General features: G+C 60.5%; 1 protein-coding gene and 1 long non-coding RNA gene across 2 annotated transcripts in view; one reads left to right on the top strand and one right to left on the bottom strand.

Annotated features, from left to right (window-relative positions):
- Window positions 1-2,630: 2,630 nt before the first annotated feature.
- Window positions 2,631-11,915, bottom strand: Sox10 (SRY-box transcription factor 10). Its single transcript, XM_003470485.5, has 4 exons — window positions 11,701-11,915; window positions 10,727-11,238; window positions 6,580-6,848; window positions 2,631-4,422 (listed from the first exon to the last, which is right to left on the bottom strand). Exons 2-4 carry the CDS (start codon window positions 11,161-11,163, stop codon window positions 3,719-3,721), a joined length of 1,410 nt encoding a protein of 469 aa, XP_003470533.3. The 5' UTR covers window positions 11,164-11,238; window positions 11,701-11,915; the 3' UTR covers window positions 2,631-3,718.
- Window positions 11,916-13,011: 1,096 nt separating this feature from the next.
- The window catches only part of LOC134474855 (uncharacterized), a 45,758-nt gene continuing 39,925 nt past the window's right edge, over window positions 13,012-18,844 (top strand). Inside the window, exon 1 of the long non-coding RNA XR_010045743.1 lies at window positions 13,012-13,522. This is a non-coding gene — a long non-coding RNA (uncharacterized LOC134474855). The remainder of the gene's footprint in view (window positions 13,523-18,844) is intronic.

Here is an 18,844-nt window from a genome sequence, read left to right as displayed (position 1 = left end):
TCCGCTGCCAGCTCCCTGGCAAGGGGGAGGAGGAGCCGGGCTTGCCTGGCCTGCAGGAGGCAGTGCCCTCTGGGATGGCACCCGGATGAGGCAGGAAGGATGAGTGGCCCAAAGGTGGGCGGGTGCTGGCTGCTTCGGAGAAGGGTTAACCCAGGGAGGGTGGACTTCGCACCCCTGCCACCCTCCTCCGAGCCTGTGGAATCCTTTAATCAAGTTGGGTGCTGAAATTTCAGCTCTGAAACGCCGCCTTTGTGCTGGCATCCAGGCAGCCGCCCCAGAGTGCGGGGGTCACTTTCTCGGCCCCATTTCTCTAAATGGTCTCTTTGTTCCCTGCTGGGCCGCTCAGTATCAGATGTGATTAAAGGGAGATGGGGCTTGGGCTGGAGAGGAGGGGGGTTAACCCTTAGGGGATGGGGTGTAAGGAAAAGGGAGGAAGGGGTGTGTTGGCGCTCACCTCCTCTTTCCCCTTGTGCTCCTCCTTGGGGGCCCCTGACTCAGCTGCCCAGCTGGGCCTGCCCTCTTGAATATGAGGTCACCTGCTACCACTCGGCTCTGCATTCCCTTAAGTTTGGACCTGGGCTCCGCAGTCCCTTCCAGGAGCACCTGCTGCTCCTTTTTGCAAGTGGAGCCGCCCCGGCACTGAGGCCCACACTCACCCAGAGCTGTTATCTAAGGGGAGACACAGCCCCGTCTGCTGACCTCTCCACGGTCGTTTGTCCTCTCTGGACCCATTTCACCTCCATGTCACAGGGTCCCACAGGTGCTAGTTTCACCTGGATGCCACCTGTCCCTCTACCCTGCCAACTCTATGTCAATCACAGTGCCCTGAGAGCAGGAGCTGTGAACAGACCGGAAGTGGACAGGTGTCCTGACTTTCAATGAGAGGAAGTGAGAGGTGCAATTTAGGAGCATACAAGGTCAGCACTGACCGGTCCAGGTCGGAATTCTAGGACAGGTTATTTCATGTTTGACAGCACCGAGATGATCAGGTGGAGACCCAGAGCTGGCGTGGTCCTGAGAGGCCTCAGCATTGCATCAGCTTCTCTTTTCCCCAGTGGTTTCTGGTTTTGTGGGTGTAGAGAATGCCACAGATCAGGGACTCTAATTTTGGTGAGTTGCAGGGCAGTCTCTGGGTGGCCATGATGCATGGAGAAGTGGGGTTTGATGGTGGTGTCATGAGGTACTTTGTGAACTTCCTAGCCTGCCCCGAAGGGTACAGAGAAGAGAATGGATGGGGAGAGCTACTTAGTGATAACACGCAGGGCCCTGTCCCTCTTCTTTTGACCTTTATTATTGGCTCAATTAGGAATTTTAAAAAATCCATAAAATTGTAGAGGAGAGCTAGGTTCCAAGATTTCATATAGTTAGGTAAATGGGTCAACTTCAATCAGACAGTCTGTCAGTGGTCAGAATAAGAGAGGAGAGCACCATAGGCAGCTTAAATACAGTTTAGGTGCTCAGACCTCACAGCAGACAGTGAAAGAGCTTCCAGTCACCAAGCTGCCTAGAGTCAGCAGCTTTCGGGAGTTGGCCTGAGGACGATGCTGGATGCAGCTTCCAGGTGAAGGGATCCCACCACCCCAGGGGGACTGAGTTAGTTACCAGTGTCCATCCTGCCCTGGTCCTGACCAGGCGATAGGGCGCTGGGGACCACAGAGGTGTGCAGTCTGCAGGAGCAGATTTTAAGCTTCACAGTGGAAGCGGAAGTAGAGGCTGGTGCAGGTGGAGAGGAGGGTGTTTGAGTGCCAGCCTTGGCCTCAGAGCTGGGTGTAGACTCTGAAGCCAGTGCTTCTGAGATCCAACCTCAGAAATTGGAAATAAGGCTGGAACATGCCCCCCGAGTCCTGAGTGACAGACACGGTGCACAGGGCTCCTTGACCCGCTAGCACACAGTGCGTGACCGCCCTCCTGATTGCCATGAGAGTTTCCAGCCATCTGAGCTGCCCGTCAGTACCGCAGGGGAGGGAGGTTGCCTGTCCTGGGTTACACACTGGCAAGGTGGGCTGGTTCCAGGCCCCTGCTGAGGACACAGCTCTCAGGGAGTGCGTACTGAGGGGCGACACTGCACATACCGCATCCCTGCTTTAGACCTGTTCAGGTTGAGTTGGGGAAGCTTAGATAGGCCCGGCATGGGCCAGGGTGTGTGTACCTGTGCACACACGCACGCGCACACACACGGGGGAGGAGCAAGTAGAAGCATGTGGCAACAGTCCATTTGCACAGCACATGTTTTTTGTTTTTTTTTAAAAGATGGTCTTGCTGTGAGGCCTAGGCTGGCCTTAAATGTCCTGCTTCGGCCTCTTGCTTGCTGAGATTACAGGCATGCGCCCAGCACACATTTAAGGGACCAGGCTTGACAACTGCGGGCAGTTTCTAACATCTGTCCCTGGAATCTTTTGCAGATTCCACCTTCCTGGGGGTGTGGAGGGGCATTGAGGGCCGGGAAGCTTTAGTCCTTTAGTCCCACGTGAGGCACCCCTGCTCTGTCCCCACACCCTTCCCTGGGAGACAGACAGACCCTGGGGCCATCTCGTCTTTGTACCCTCCTGGCTACTTCCAGAAACCGTCTGAGGAAGCACAGGGCTGGGACAGACACCAAGAGACAGGCCAGGCCAGGCCCACCACACAGGTAACCGGAACCTTTAATTTTATTACTTGGATGCGTAATGCAGAGTTAACAGGGCTGGAGCAGCTAGGAGAGGGAGGGGCGAGGGGACTACTGAGATAAATAAGGGGCACAGTCATGGTTACATGCGGACGGTGGGGCACAGGAGAGCAGGAGCGTGGGGGCAGATAACAGCTACATACTTTATTCGGATACCACAGGGCGGCGAGGGGTGGGGGCGAGGGTGGGATGTACATGGCAGGATCTCAGTGTCTTCAGCCGCTGCCCGCAGCCTGGGCGCCGGGGCCCTGCGTCTCCTCCTGGAGCCGAGGACCTGGGCCAGTTCTGGAGCAGGGAGGCTGCCCCGGTAGAGTCGAGTGAGGAAAGGGGACGCTGACCTGGAGCCCCAAGGGAAAGGCTGCATAGACTCTCTGAATCCTTTCCTGGAGCCCCTGCCTCCTCAGCTGGGGTGCCTTAAGGTCTAGGGGGTGAGGACGGGGAGGCCCAGGGGCTCACTTCGGTTAGACAGACAATGAGGTTATTGGCGCAGAACTGGGGCTGGAGGCCTGTGTGCCAGTTTCTGTCTGCATCCGGGAGGGGAGGGGGCCTTGAGGGGCTTGGACCCCTCCCATGGGATTGCTCAGAGCTGTCCCCAGCCTGAGCAACACAGGCAGCTCTGGGCTCTGATGCAAGTTCCTACCCATAGCTCTTAGGCACTGGGGCCCACCAGACCCATGCTCTCCATGGGGGGCCAAGAGGGGTGGCAAGGCCTCTGATGCCCACCCGAACCTGGACGTTACTTCCCTCTGGCAGGGCAGGCGGTCCTTCCTAGGTCCTGGGATAGAGGGTCATCTCTGGGGGAGGGCAGCCCTCATCCTCTAGGGTAGGGGTAGCTGTCACCCTCCTTCTCCTCCTCCGCCCAGCTGTCAGCCGGGGCCGGGCCTCCAGAGCTCGGATGGGGCAGTGGGTCATCAGGGCAGGGGGCTGGCGGAAAGCTGCCCCTCTGCCGTCAGCCTCTGCAGCCTCCTCCCCCGCCACCGTCAGGCCAAGACGGATGGGCAAGGGACAGGACACACAGGCTGGGGGACGGGGCAGGTGGTGACAGGACTCCCTTTAAGGCCGGGACAGCGTCGTATATACTGGCTGCTCCCAGTGTGTGGGGCTGTGGGATTGGGGCCCTGAGGGGCTGGGGTCAGAGATGGCCGTGTAGAGGGGCCGCTGCGAGGGCCCCATGTAGGAAAAGGCCGAGTAGAGGCCAGAGGCCTGGCTCGAGTGGCCGTAATAGGGTCCCGAGGGCTGATGGTCAGAGTAGTCAAACTGGGGGCGGGAGATGGAGGGGAAGGCGGAGCCATAGTGCGGCAGACTGAGGGACGTGTAGGCGATCTGTGAGGTGGACGGCTGGTCGGTGTAGTGCGGAGGCCCCTGCGGGCCTGCGGTCTCTGTCTTCACCTGGGCTTTGGTATCCACGCCAGGTGGCGAGACTGTGGGCAGAGCCACGCCCGGCGGCTTGGAGATCCAGGCGGAGTGTCCACTGGCCACAGCCAGGGCGCTGCCCAGCCCGTAGCCGGCTGCTGAGTAGCTACCCACATGGCCCGGGTGCCCGTTGGGTGGCAGGTATTGGTCCAGCTCGGCCACATCAAAGGTCTCCATGTTGGACATGACCTCGTGGCTGATCTCACCGATGTCCATGTTGCCGAAGTCGATGTGAGGCTTCCCGCCCTCCCCCAGGGAGCGCCCATCCCGCTTGGAGTCTGCCTTGCCCGCCTGCAGCTCTGTCTTTGGGGTGGTTGGAGGGGTGGGTGGGCCATGGCTCTGGCCTGGGTGGAGGGAGACAGAGAAGAGCAAGGGGAGACAGTCAGGAGGTGCACGCCGGGAAGCCGGGGAGCCGAGGCCTGCCCACTTTGGAGGGTTTGTCTGTTCTCAGCAAGCTGGCCGCTTCTTTTTCCCTTCTGCTTTCTATCTGTCTTCTGTGGCTGGTATTTACCTACTGGTCTCCGGCTGACTCTCCCAGAGCTTAGGGATGGGTCCTGCCTCCTGTCAGCTGCCAGTTGCCCCATCCTTCCTGCTCCTGCTGTCCTGCAGCCACTGACCCTGGGGAGTATGACCCGAGGGCCTGTGCCTTGGCTGCAGTCTCTGCTCTTGCCACTGAGCCTCCTCTGCCCTCTGCGCTCTGGACTGTCCATCTCCCTGTGCCTGCTTCCCCAGATGATGCCATGTCCCCTCCAATCCCATCCTCCACTTCATCCTGCCCTCTGCTCACCCCCGCTGACCCATGTCCAGCTCCGTAACACTGGCCTGTGCTGCCGTACTGGCCCTTGAGCTGCTCAGGAGGGCCCTGAGATCCCCTGTGCAGATTCACCTGGGGGCACTACTCCGAGTCAGGCACTGTTCCGGGTGCTCTGGATACAAATACATTGCAGCTCTGTCCCCAAAAGCTCATAGCCCGGAGGGTTCAGAGACCCACCCTTGCCCAGAGGGGGCACATGAAGGACTCGGGAGATCAGCGGAGACAGCTTCCTCCTGCCCTGGTGCTGTGGGGAAGGCTCCCTGAGGAAGAGCCTGGAGGGAGCTTGAAGGAGGAGAAAAAGTCCACAGCCACGGTGTCACACCCAGTGGTGGGGCTTCTGCACACGGCCCAGGTCCCGTGAGTGCACGCGAGTGTGCATATGTGCGCGTGTGTCCCTCCACCTTTGAAGGGGGGGGGGAGGCCAGCCAAGGCAATAGGGGGCATCCCCTGAGGTACTGTCCAGAGTCCTGTAGCCTAGGAGCCCTGTGGGGCAGACTGTGTTTCCTCCACCCGACCAGAAGCGGTACTGAGTCCTGCCCTGAATTTTTCTTTCAACTCGGAGACAGGGTCTCACTAAGTCGCTAAGTTGCCCAGGCCGAGTTTGAACTTTCCATCTTCCTGCCTCAGCCTCCCAGAGTACTGGGAACACAGGCATGGGCCACCACCCCTAGCTTCTCTTAAGCAATTTCCTTAGCAGTAAGATAGAGGACAGACCAAGCAGACAGACGCTGCCCCCTGGAAGCCTTCCTTGCCTGCAGCAGGGACTCAGTGGTTTTTGGCAGTCATCTGACCAGGCGGACCGGTGGATGGCTCCCCCCAGAGGACACCCCCTCCAGCTAAGGCTTCTCCTGGGCTTGTTTCTCCTACTTGCTTTTGTCCCTGCTCCTTCCTGGAGACTGTGGGGTCCTCTTGGAGGTGCCCCTTGTGACTCCAAAGTGCCTGACAAAGTAGGGCCCATCGTGTCTTCTGGGCAGTGCCCCAAGCACTTCTGGCACACCAGACCCATGCATGGCATTTTCTGTGCGTCAAGCACACAAGCGAGGGAGCATAGGTCACACGGAGGCCCCAGAGCCCAACTGCCTGACGTCTGGCCTCAGCTGCACAGCAGATTCCTCTTTTGTTTCCTCCCCTGTAAGGTGACCGTGACCTGCACTGCTCAGGTCTCCCTGGAGGACTGCAGGAACTCAGGGCACAGAGGCCACAGGCACAGTGCCTGGCACACAGTAGGTGCTCAACTAATGTCAGCTCAGATTATCATTAACGAGCATTAAAAAAGGTATATTGTGTCTGAGCATCTGTGACACACGCTCAGCGTCACATGCATGGCCCCATCAGGGCAGGAGGTGGGCAAGGCAGTGGTTTTCCCTTCTCCATTTGGTCTCCCATTTCTGTCACCCTGTGCACCTACTTCCTTGTACGGCTGCCACACTGCTCAGCCCGTAGCCTCCACGGCTTCCTGACCTGGCTGTCTTCACCCAGTATCAGCGCCCTCTCCAGCAGCCCTGGTCTGTGCCATCTGGCCCGGCCACCTCCCCCATACCAGAGTCCCCACTGAGCTCCTTCTGTGTCCCCATATCCCAGCTGGGGCAATGGTGGTGCCCAGCAAGGCCTCCCCAGAGCCCTTTTCCTCGCCACTGCCCAGCCTCCCCCACGCCAGCTCTGCCTTCCACAGCCCGGCAGCACTCACCTGAGGGGTGCTCAGGGTTCCCGTCAGACATGGGGGAGCCCTCTTCCGGGTGCCGGTGGTCCAGGTGGGCGCTCTTGTAGTGTGCCTGGATGGCGGCGGCCCCGCCTTGCTCGGCCTCCGCGCCCGGGCACTCGGCCTCCCCCTGGGCGGCCTTCCCGTTCTTCCGCCGCCGGGGCTGGTACTTGTAGTCCGGATGGTCCTTCTTGTGTTGCATGCGGAGCCGCTCGGCCTCCTCAATGAAGGGCCGCTTGTCACTCTCGTTCAGCAGCCTGGGGAGGTGGCGGGAGGGCAGCACAGTGGCGTGAGTGCCGGAGCACCCCACTGGCCTCCCATTGAGTGTCAGCCCTGCAAGCCAGGAGGCCCCAAAGGACCCCAGATGGACAGAGGGCCAGTGGGAGCTGCACCCTGTGCTATGGATGGAAGAAGATATGCACCTCGGGGGGCCGGGTTCTCTGCCTCCAAATCTCCCCCGAGTCAGGCCCCCGAGATGGGTTTAGAAGTGGACACAGAAGTTACAAGGGGAAGATACAAGGTCAAGGAAAGGAAGAACGGTCTCCTTACCAAAGCTGTCTGCAAGTGGGACTAGCTGCCTCTTAGGGGGTGAGCTCCCTGGGGCTGGAGGTATGCAAGCAGAGAAGCAGCTGCTGGGGAGCGAGCCCGTCTCTGCTACTTACTAGCTGTGTGTGTGACCGTGAGCAAGTTACTTCTCTGAGCCTGAGTTTCTTCACCTATAAAATGAGGATGATAATGTCTACTTCACTGGGGTGTGGGGCCCCGAGAACAGGTGCTGTTCTAGTGCAGCTGGGCTGGAAGACCTAGGAGCGGCCCCTGAATCCAGAACCCCAATTCTGTGCCTGAGTGGGGGTGGGTCTGAGCGCTTCTCATCATGGGGGCACTGTCTCCTGCAGTCTCTTCAGGGTGTGACAAAAGCCAGAGCAAGCCCGAGTCTCTTCCCAGGCCTGGGACAGTCCCTGAGCTGAGCACACAGAAGGAGGGTGGTGGCTCTGCTCCCGGGACCCCAGCCTCAGGCCAGGTTTGGAGGGTCACACAGGGGAAGAGGGTCTCTTGCAGATTCCTGGACTCTCCAACTTGGGTACAGAGCCCAGCAGTGCCCTGTGACAGCAGCCCAGTCCTCGGGGGGAGGGGGCATTCTCCAGCTGCCCCACCTCTGTGCCCAGCGGCTCTCTTTCCCAGGCGGCAGAGGCGGTCCAGCTTGGACGGGACCGGGAGAGGTCAGTCATCATACCAGGCACCTCCTCGCCAGCCCGGCATTCCTCTGCAGCTTAGCCTGCCTGCCTGCCCTCCGCCCCCACCCAGCTTTCTCCAAGGGGCCATCGAGCAGAGCAAGACGCCAGCAGGGAGTGTGTCCACCTCCAGTGGCCATGATGGAGACCCAAAGCGGGGCGGGGAGTCAGGGGCCCAATGCAGGCACCTGTCCTGGGGAACACCGCAGAGCACGGTGCAGCCCCATGCTGGGGTGGCTGGTGACCCTAAGCTGGCTTTCTGACCCCGACCCTTCCGGGGCCCCTGCCCAGCTGGTGACCAGCAATCAGCAAGAGAGTGGTGGCGGCGGGGAGGTCTGTGTGTTCACACACGTGCATTGGGGGCCACAGAGGAGGGCAGATTCCAGCTCTCCAGCTAGTTTTCAGTCGTGCCGAGGCCCTAACAGGAACCTAGCTCAGGGCCCAGAGCAGCCCCAGCTCTAGCACCAGCCACCAGCTGCAGCGGCAACGCCCCAACCCCAGCTGCATGTACTCTGCTCCCCTCACCCCATTCCACGAAAACCTGGCCTCGCAGTGAACCCTGCTCCCACCAGCACCCCCTGGCAATGCGCCCCCCCCCCACCGAGACACCCCAATACGGTTCTCATTTGCTCTCTTTCTTCTGGGTCCAGTTCAGAATGGGAGAGGGGAACTGGTTCTCCACCCAAACTGGAAACCCCAAAGGGAGGCTCCCACAGGGACACTGGCTGGCCACACGTGCCTTCCTGTCAGGCTGGTGGCATGCAATGACTACCTGGGGCGGGACCTGGGGGCCTGACTGGGGGCAGAGGTCTGGCTGAGGGCTACCACATGGGGAAGGCTCCAGCCTGCAACCTCTGTCCAGTTTCTTGGCGCTGGCGCTGCTTTCCAGGCGGTGCCAACCCCCACCACCCGTGGGATTGGCATCAATGCTCCTCCTGGGTGGCACCACAGGTCAGGGTGCCTGGTGGTGCTCACTGCAGTGCCCTGGCCCCAGCTGCACGTGGCACCCCCCCAGGCCGCTGGCCTGAGTGCAGTTTTAGAACCCACCTTCCCTGCCTTCCCGATGGCTCAGGGTCAGGAGAAGCCCCTGGAGTGACTGGCCAGGCAGCCCATGTCCCAGAGTCTCGGAGACCCCACCTGAGCCCAGCTAGCCATCACCTGTTGGCACAGCCTTGGGCCCTTGCCACTGTCCTGTCACTCGCACCCTGCTCTGTGGACTGCACTGGCCAGGAGCAGCCCTTTGGACACCCCTGAGTGGTGGCCAGGAGCAAGTCCTCCCGAATTGGTCCCAAATCCATGGTTCTGGGGTGAGGGCACTGGGACATGCACAACAGAGGGGCCCGTCCTAAACCCTCAGCTGGGGTGGGGGGCAGTAGAGAGTCGGGGTCCACCCTTGCTTCCTCTTTCTGGTCATGGCCCCTCCTCCTGGTTGTCTGGTTCTTTTTTGCTCTTCTTTGTCCCACAGCCTCCAAGACACTGGTCTGGGGGAGGGCTGTCTGCACCCCACCCATCTAGAGGGACCCTGGACAAAGCAGCTGGCCACCACCTCTGCTCCTGGGCAGCCTCTCTGGGCCGCACAGTCAGGGAACCAGGACTTAGGTGACAGGGCTTCACAAGAGCGTGGCAAGGGCAGGCCAGGGTGGGGGGCACTTCTCTTGGTCTCTTGAGGACCCTCCTGGTCCTTCCAGCCTTTGGCTTGTGGACCCCATCTCCACCTGGGCCAGTGATGGAGGGGTAGGAAGGAGCAGGTTCCTGGGATGGACCCCAGACTTCCTCAAACCTAGCCATGCCTTGCTCCTGCCCTTCTCTGCCCCCACCCTCACCATCTGCTGGCCACTGCTTACAGTGAAGAGTGACCCCCGACTGTCACCATGACAAGTACAGAAGACCTCTAACTATGGAGTGGGAGACTGGGCTCTGGCCCTGGCTCCGCCAACTTCTATGTGACCTTTGCCGTGCCTTTCTGGGCCAGTCTAGAGGGGATCAGGTGACCTCTGCAGGCTGGCATCTGTTGGAACCCGGGATCTCTGAGGCAGCTGTCCTGGAACTTTTGGGGCCAGGACGGGAGTGCCCCATCCACACCTCCCCAGAGGGCGAGCCCAAGCTCCAGTCAGCATGGAGACCTCCTCCCTAGGGGCTGTTTCCCCAGAAGCTGGGGCCGCTGGGCAGCCTGGGACTCTAGACCCCGGTAGGAAAGGGACCTAGGCTTCCTCTTGGTGGGCTGCTCCCCTCCAGCCCAGAGCTGGGGGAAGAGGTTGCTCAACACTGGGTGGGGCCTGGGAAGAAGATGGCGCCCAACGGGGAGAGGGGGGAAGACGTGGAGAACAGCTTGGAGGTTCTGGGCCAGGGTGGTAGGGGAGCCCTCTTCCTGTGCGTCCTTTCTGCTGGGAACGAAGAAGCCCTCAGCCCAAGGAGGGTGGATGGGGAAGGCCCTGAAGACTCCGCCTGAAGAGGAGACCCTGCAGGGCCAGGGCGGACAGTTGTACTCCCAACCCAAACCCCTCTGGGTTCCTTGAAGCTCCCCTCAGGTCTCCATCTGTCTGCCTCAGTTTCCCAGCATCTCCAGCCAGGCCTTGGGTTCTTTCCAGAGCGTCTCCACCATATCGCCCTGGGCCCTGGCGCGAACAGGCGGGCGCAAAAGTGGCACAGCCAGTAGGCCCCTGGCGCGCTGTGGCCCCGCGACCCACCACCGAGAGCAGAATTCCAGCCGCGAGGGGGCGCCCTCCCGCGGGGAGCCTGGGCCCAGGCCGCTGGAGGGCTGAGTTCGGGGGACGCGCAGCCAGGGAACCCCAAGTCCACTTATGCAGATGGGCGGGCGCGGTGCCCGACCTGGTCCTCCCCGGGGACCAATCCCCCGAGGGCAGGGTGGCCGAGCCCGAGGTGCGGCGGCGCGGGGTGCTCACCTCCAGAGCTTGCCCAGCGTCTTGCTGAGCTCGGCGTTGTGCAGGTGCGGGTACTGGTCGGCCAGCTTCCTGCGCGCCGCCTGCGCCCACACCATGAAGGCGTTCATGGGCCGCTTCACGTGCGGCTTGCTCTTGCTGGCGCCGTTGACGCGCACGGGCATGGGCACCAGCGTCCAGTCGTAGCCGCTGAGCACCTGGCTGACGGCCTCGCGGATGCACACCGGGAACTTGTCGTCGTCCGCCTCGCCGTCCTGCTGCTCCTTCTTGACCTTGCCCAGCTCGCCGGGCCCCGGGCTGGCCCGCAGGCCCGAGCCTCCGCCGCCGCCGCCGCCGCCGTCGGGCCCCAGCGGGGGCGCGCTCCCCGGGGACAGGCAGCGGGGCTCCTCGGAGCCCACGGGGCTCAGCTCCACCTCCGACAGGTCCTGCTCCTCGGCCATGTCGTCCCCGGCCGCCGCCTCGGCCGCCTCCCCCGGGCCCGCCGCCGGGGTCCTCGCAAAGAGCCCAACGCCCACCTGGACGGGAGGAAGGAGGCGCGATGGGCGCGCTGCGCGCGGCCCGAGGGCGCCGGGTCGCGGTCCCGCCCGAGGTGGCGGCCTCCCTGCCCGCGCTGCGCTGTCGGCCCGGGCCTCGCACATGCCAGCCCCGGGTGGGCGCGTCCCGCCTCCCTCCGCGGCCTCCCACCCCAGTCCCAACCGTCTCCGGGTGTAGGTGGGATTTTTTTTTTTTTTTTTTTTTTTTTTTTTTAATAAACCTCCTTTTGGGTGGAGGTTTGTTGATGGAAAGGAAGAAAAACGGACCCTTTATTCAGCTGTAATCCTGGCCCCTGGAATTTCCCACCTTTTCTCTCACCTCTCTTTCCTCCCTTCCACCCACCCCGTGGAGTCGAGGGGAGCCGGGCTGGGGGCTCGCGTGCGTGGCGCGAGGTGTCAGCCTCTCCCACCCCAAGCGGGGGGCCCAGGCCTGGCCGCACTCACCTCCTCCGACCTCTCCTCCAGTCTGGGGCTCGTCCTTAGGAAGTGGAAAACCGTGTCCCAAGGTGTGCGGTCCAGCTCGGGGCTGGGGGGTGACGCTGCTGGGCTGGGAGGGAGGGGCTGGGGGGCCCTGAGCCTCAGGCCACGGCCTCGTTGGGACGGAGCCTGAATCCTCACCACCAACCACCCTGGCCGGACAGCCTGAGACTGACTGAGCGACTGAGCTGCTGCGGAGGGCTGGGGAAGGAAGGAGGGGGAGGGGAGGGGAGAGGGGGAGGGAAGGGCAGAAGGTGGAGCCTCCAGCGATGCCTTCATCCCCAGCACCCAGGGCTCCTCCACCCCGCCCAGGCCCCCCCAGCCTCCCTACTGCTGCCCAGGCCCATATCCCTGGCCTGGCCTGGGTTTGGGCCACAGGCAGGCATAGGGTTGCGGTGATTAGGCCAGGGAAGAAAGAGACCTGTTGCTTAGAGGAAAATCGAGGACCCCTAACCTCTGCCTCAGGTGGGGAGATGTGCATCTGGCAAAGGGCTGGGCAGAGAAGGCGGTGAAGGTCCCATGACCCATGGGGGCAGCAAGCCTGCGTTGCTTCGTTTAAGAAATTGTCTTGAGCACCTCCTGTGTGCTGGGCACTGCTACTGGCTTGACTTGGTCTCCACGGCTCCTGCCTTGTCCACCCCAGGCTACACAGCAGGAGCAGGAGCTCAGCTTCCTACTGTGGAGGCAGGGGCAGCTGGACAGCCCTGCCCAGTGTGGATGCCCAGCTCACGCCCTGGTCTCTTCGTCCAGATGCTCAGTGCCAGGAAGCCCACACAGCAAGCCCAGGTGGGACAGCTTACGGTCCCGTAGGTCTCAGAGGCCTTCATGGTCCTGCTTCCTGGGATCCCCCACCACCACTAGGCTCACCTGTTAGAAGAAGGGGGTGCAGTCCTGGTGTCACAAAGTTCCCTGCTCCCTGCCCCTAGAGGGGGCAGCAGCTGCACTGGGTCTTCTGTGCGCTACCCCTTCCTCTCCTCTCTCCCCTTCCCTGCCCTTCCTGCCCTTCACCTCACAGCTCCCTCCTAGGTCTGGAAGGTCACAGCCCCTCTCTTCCCAGGAAGGCAAAAGGGGGTTGCATGTGGAGGGACGGGCAGGCAGAGGAGCCGGGACAGCGCTGGTGACCATGTGTGGGTCCTAGTTCCTTTGCAACCAGGCCTAGCTCAGGGGCGTTCAGTCTGGAGTTGGGGCAGGATGGGGGTCCCGGCAGGCAAGGCCTCCTGCTTGGGAAGGCCCAGGGGCTGGAGGGGGCGGGTATTGGGACACAATGAGGTAGTCACACAAGGCGAAGGCATGTTGGGGGGTGGCGGACATCAGAACACACGCACACATGCTTGCACACACACAACCAGCCAGACAATCGGGCCAGTGTGTCTGGGGCCGTGGAGCCCAGTGAATTAGGAGTTTGATAAGGGTTTTCTCTTTCTCTTGCTTGCTGGCCTTGGACAATCTCCCCCCAGTTTTCCTCGACGCCACCCCCGGCGCTGCCAACCCTCCTCCCCCGCCTCCCTTCTCTTCCCTGTGCCCAGACTCTTGTTCGGGGCCTTGAAACAGTGAGCCGTCTTTGTTCGAAATACAGGTGAACGGCAATCATGTGATTAACACACACACACATAAAAAGCTTTTTAACAGCGCCCGCCCGGCCTCAGAACTGCCCGGAGAGGAGCCGCCCTGGATGGACAGAGGGACGGAGGGACGAGCATCCAGCCAGTCGTGTCCCAGCTGCCCCACGGCGGTCTCCACTGCCCGCTGCTGCCCGCCCGCTGCCCGCCTGCCTGGCATCTCTCTCCCGGTGGGTTCCCGCTCATCCTTCCACCCCTTGGTCCCTCCTCTCCTGGGAAGGACCTCCCTGCTCCCTGCTGGGCCTGGGACTGTGCCTGAGACCCCTGAGGCGGGCAGGGGTGCTGTGGAGGGAGAGGGGCCCGCTGAGGACGGGGTGGGGGGTGGGGGTCTCACAGCACTCCCCTCTCCAGCTCCCCGCCCCCACCCTCTCTGGCTCAGCTGCCAGGAAGGGGGGAGTAGCAGTGGGCATTCTGGGTCCGTAGGGAAGCCACACCAGACGGCAGGCTGCTCCCTCTCTGTCTCTCTCTCCTCCTCACCCCTGCAGCACTCCATTCCCCTGAGCCCTTGGGCTCTGCCAAGGGTGCTGGATGATAAAGGTGCCTTGCTGGGGTGCCCGGGAAGGGCTGTGTGCAGGTTGGGGTCCCTTGCCATGGACAGGTTCCCTGCTCCCCAGGCTGGCAGGTGGGATCCTCGCTGTCCCATCTCAGGGGACCTAGTTTTCTCCAGCAGTGGAGGGCATCCCCCCATATGCACTTTTGCAGTTTTAGGAGTTTGGAGCTGTGGGCTGGGTCCTGGCTGAAGACCCTAGGCCCTGACCCTGACAGAGTGACCAATGCTACCTTCTGCTCCTCCCCTATTGGGAGTGGAAGGGGTCCCCTCACTGTCCCCATTCCTTACTCTCTCCCAAGGTACTCCTGACCTGACAGGGCTTGTCCCCTCCATGGTGAGCTCTGTGGCCGCCACTGTCTTCTGCAGAGAGCTGAGGCCCAAGTGCATGGCTGAGCTTAGAGGCCTTGAAGGGACCACTGGATTTCCTGTCCCTAGTTTTCTGAGGGGTTATTTGCCCAGGTCACCAGGGACCTCACCCTTCAGCCCCCAGCCCTCCCAAGGCCGCCACTTGGGTCCAAGTCCCACCCCACAGGGTGATGCCCACCTCCTGCTGTCCAGGCCCCCAGGATGAGCTGAGGTGAAGGCTGAGAAACCAGCTCTCTGGGGGAGCTAGGACTATACAGCTCCTTGGGGTCAGGGAGCCGTCTGCCCCAGCCTCAGTTTCCCCACAGTATCATGAGTGTCTCTTCTGGACCTCCACATAGGATATAGTGACGATCAGATGAAGGGACACAGGGAAGCCTTTACCACCTGTGGATGCCACCATTCTGGCTGTCCCCTCGTTGGTGACTTCCAGCTGTGCCCCTGCCCTCCTAGGCCTGGAGGGTCTTTAATGAGCTGACTTGGTGCTGGGGAGGGGGGCGTGCTCTGCGCCTGCCCAAGGTCAGTCCCATGGTCTCCCTCTTGCTGCCTGAGATGCATTTGCAGAGGTCTGGTCTTTTTCTTTTTTTTTTGACACAGGGTGGCCTCAAACTTACGATCTTTCTGCCTCAGTTTCCCAGGTAGCTGAGATTAAAGGCATATACCATTGGGCCCAATACTTGTGGACTTTTTTTTATTAGCACTTGTAGAGTTTTAAAAAAAATACGGAAACCTGGATTCCACCCCAGACTGGTTAATCTGAATTTCTGGGGATATGGGACAAATACGCTTTTTGCAGTTGCCTGGTAGAGCCAACAGGAGCCCAGGCAGCCCTGAGGCTGTGAAAGTCCTCCTGCCAGAGGCAGGATTTCTAGGGAGATGGTTGGGGTGGGCTCTGTACCCTGGTTCTGGAAACTGCAGGGCACATTGGGGTGGCCAAGGGTTTGGAGGTGTGGCAGAGAGGGAGGTTGAGGACAGGGAGGCAGATTTGGAAGTCAAGGGCAGAGTTGTGGCAGAGACAGAAGCCAAGCAATGGAGCCCCAGCTCACGGAGTGGGGTGGCCGTGGCAGGGGTGTGGCGACCCCTGAGCACCTTTAGAACATGGGCACCTCTGAATACAATCTGGGTGCAGCAGAAGGTGATTCGGCTTGGGAAATGCCCTCTACCCTCCAAGTAGCCTTGGCTACATTATGCTGTGGCCCACAGGACTTGGTTTTGCCTGTGTAAAATGTCGATAATAAAATTATATTCTCAAGTGGGCAGGAAAAATAAGAACACACACACACACACACAAAGCACCTTGTTTAGCAACTGCTGGATAGATGTAAATTAGAGACTGGCCTCTGCCTGTGATCCGGGCTGTCAGGAGGCTGAGGCAGGAGGGTCACCTTGAGTTCGAGGCCAGCCTAGATTCACAGTGAGACTTTGTTGAAGAAAAAATAAATAAATAAATAAATAAATAAAGAGGAGGTGTTGGACCTGTACTGGAGGGGTGAAGGGTGTGCTCCTCGGTACTATACGGGCATTTACTAAGCTGCCTGGCACTTTGCGGTCACCTTATGGAGTTGCTAATCTGCCTGTCAACCCTGTCATCAGGCCAGGGCACTGTGAGGTGACCTCCTCCCTCATGGTGCCCTCCCTGGCTGCATCCCCTCAGCAGTGGGGAGCCCACTTCCATGGCCTCTCTGGCACCTGGCACCTGGTCAGGAGGTGCCTGTTATGTGACTCCGTCCTCTCACGATAGATCTGTTGTTATTCCAGCAGCGAAACTGAGGCACAGAGGTTGGGGGGGGGGGCTGTGCTTATCTGGTTAACGATGGTAGGTTTTCTGGTGAGTCCAGCCCCTGAGTGCTGTGTCCTCCACCATGGACCCAGGCACAGCCACATGCGTCTCTGGTCTCCTCCTCTCCTGCCGGGCCTTGGCAGGCCTTGTTTGGCCGTCCCCCTGGGGTGCTGTCCTGTCCCCTGCGCCTACTCAGAGCCTGGTCACTGCTGGCAGCCTAGCTCAGGGACGGCTCCTGGGCACTGTGGCTGGAATTCTTTCCCGAGGAGGAACACAAGGAGGTCTGTCATCCCTGCCTTTCCTCCTGCCCACACCGCCTGCCCCGGCCCCTTGAGGGCAGGCCGTCCACCTCCTTGGTCTCAGCCTGTCCAGGCTCATCTCCCTGAGTTCACTTTCTGTCCGAAGAGGCAAAAACGGCAGGCTGGGGCAGACTGGAGTGCTTCCTGGAGGTGGAGGGCCTGCGTCCTGGGCCAGAGTGTCCCAGGGCCTGTCCCAGTGGGGCTTCTGCCCCTCCCTGTCCTGGTCCCAGCTGGAGGCCATTCCTGGGACCTGAGTCTTCCTTCTCTCCCACCCCACCCTCTCCGGGAACAAGGAAGCTGGGGCCAGTGCCCAGTGCCGCCTCGGGCAGCCTGGCCTCTGCCTTCTTCTTGGAAGCCCTCCCTGAAGGGGACTGCCTGTTCCTGCCTTCACCCAAACCCCGCTGCCTGCCGGAAAGCCCTTCCTGGTCTCAGCTCCTGAATGTCCCTGTGCTGTGACAGTGCCCTCTAGGGAGGGAACCGCCCAGGGCCAGGAGCTGGGGCTGGGAGGTGATGGAGCCCAGGCCTTGGCTTGGAGGAGTCTAGGGTTTGTTGCCACCACAGAAACCCAGGCCCAGCACTGATGAACGGGGGCTGGGCTGGGCCCCACGGCTGCAGAGGCCCTGCGTCACGTCGGCAACCTTCTTTAGTCTCTGGCCTCGGTTTCCCTCTCTGTAAAACAAGGGCAGTATAGATTATATACTGAGGGTATTTAAGATTTGATTGTCTGTAACTTACATTTCAAAACAGGAGGCCAGAGCCCGCCTTGCCTATATGCAGTAAAGTCACAGTGGACATTTATGTTTTTCAGGACAGCTGTGTGGGCAGATACGCTTGGGAGAGGCTGGCTGTCACTAGAGGTTCATGGCTTGGAGGCCTGTTCAAAGTTCTAGGTTCTTCCTGGATTTGGGAGTCCATGCCTCGGATCCCAGTACGTGGTGGCAGACGCAGGAGGATGGAAAGTTTAGGGCCACCTGCAAAACTTAATGAGGTCTTGTCTCAAAAAAATGCTGGGGGTGCAGGGCAAATGCTCCGTGCCTGGGCATTTGTCTGGTGTGTGCCAGGCTCGGTCCCCAGTCCTACGTTCCTTCCCATCACCAATTTTTTTCCCCTGAGTTCTGTCATTTAAAAATTTCTGCAGCTGAGACATTGCTGTTTGTTTTAAATATGAGTCTCATATTTAAATTATGGAATTATTCTCACCAGTGCTTTTAGCACTTTTTTTTCTTTTTTTGGTCTTTTTCCTTTTTATCGGTGCCGGGGATCGAACTCACGACTGCCTGCTTGCAAGGCAGGTGCTTATGCCGCTGAGCTAAATCCCCAGCCCCACTTTTAGCACTTAACAGGGCAGTTTTCGATGAGGAGTTTCACCCGGGTCCAGGGAGGACATAGCTGCTGAAGGTAGCCTCAGAGGCTCCTTGGCACTTGAGATGTGATGTCCCTGACGTATGGGTGGCCTGGTCTTGGGTTCTGCTTCCACATGCTGGTTTGACATTTGCAGAGTGACTCCTCCGTGTCAGGCCTGGCAGGGGTGCGGGCTGAGTAGAATCCGGCCCTTGTCCTGCGGGCCCGTGTCCCCTGCGCTGCCGGAGCCTCACCTCCCTGCCTGTGGTTTCCCTCCCTGCCCTTGCTGTCCACTCCCTCCAGTCTCCTCTTAAGAATCAAGGAAGAGGAGCTCCAGCTCAGGGAGGCCCAGGTGTCCCTCAGGGTGCTGCCTGCAGTTCCTCAGCACCCCCAATCCCAGGTCCGGAGCTCACAACCCCCACGGCCCCCACTGTCCCTGCTCTTGGCTTTGGCTACAGCCCGGGCCGCAAGGCCTGGACGTCTGTCCTGCCGCTGGCCTGTACCGAGGCCCTGCCTGCTGCCTCCGCTGCAGCCCCATTCTCCTTTCTTCCCCGCAGGACCTCGTTGGGTGTGCACCCCCGAGCTGGGTCCTGCACTGTGTCAGCCTGGCGCACGGGTTCCGGGGAGGAACAGGTGAATGAGCCCCATGCAGGCGAGGTACGGAGTCACACAGCTTGGCGCGCAGATCCTGCACCCCCACTTTAGAGCTGTGTGTCCTTGGCGAGTGACTTAAGGTCTCTGGGTGTGTTTCCTTCCAGGATGGGGTGAGGATTAACCCAGATAGTGTCTGTAAACACTTAGGACTGGGCCTGGCACGTACCACGGGTCAGTAAATGGCAGCTATTGTTATTAGGGTTTTGGGGCACTGCCCGCCAAGGGTGGCTGTCGCTGACCGTGGGGTTTTCAGTAGTCATTGTTCCTTGTCTTGTTAAAACGCTGTCATCGGATGCCCCCCATCTGTTCCCCGTTAACCCTGGAGGCTGGCGGAGCAAGGGCAGGGTCACCACCTTGCTGAACCAAACAGAAAGAGAAGCAGGTGACCAAGGTCATGTGACCGTTCAGTCATGGAACTGGACATCGGCACGTGACCAAAGGACACACCCTACCTAGGTGAGGCTCCGCCACCTGTGGGTGGCGAGGACTTCTGGACACGCTGGGA

Source organism: Cavia porcellus, unplaced genomic scaffold, assembly GCF_034190915.1.
Source record: "Cavia porcellus strain 051 isolate PalLab524CR breed Dunkin Hartley unplaced genomic scaffold, mCavPor4.1 scaffold_40, whole genome shotgun sequence".
In the NCBI taxonomy this organism is placed as follows: Eukaryota; Metazoa; Chordata; class Mammalia; order Rodentia; family Caviidae; genus Cavia; species Cavia porcellus.
The sequence above is the reverse complement of the archived record's forward strand: the minus strand, read 5'-3'. Positions and strand labels throughout refer to the sequence as shown.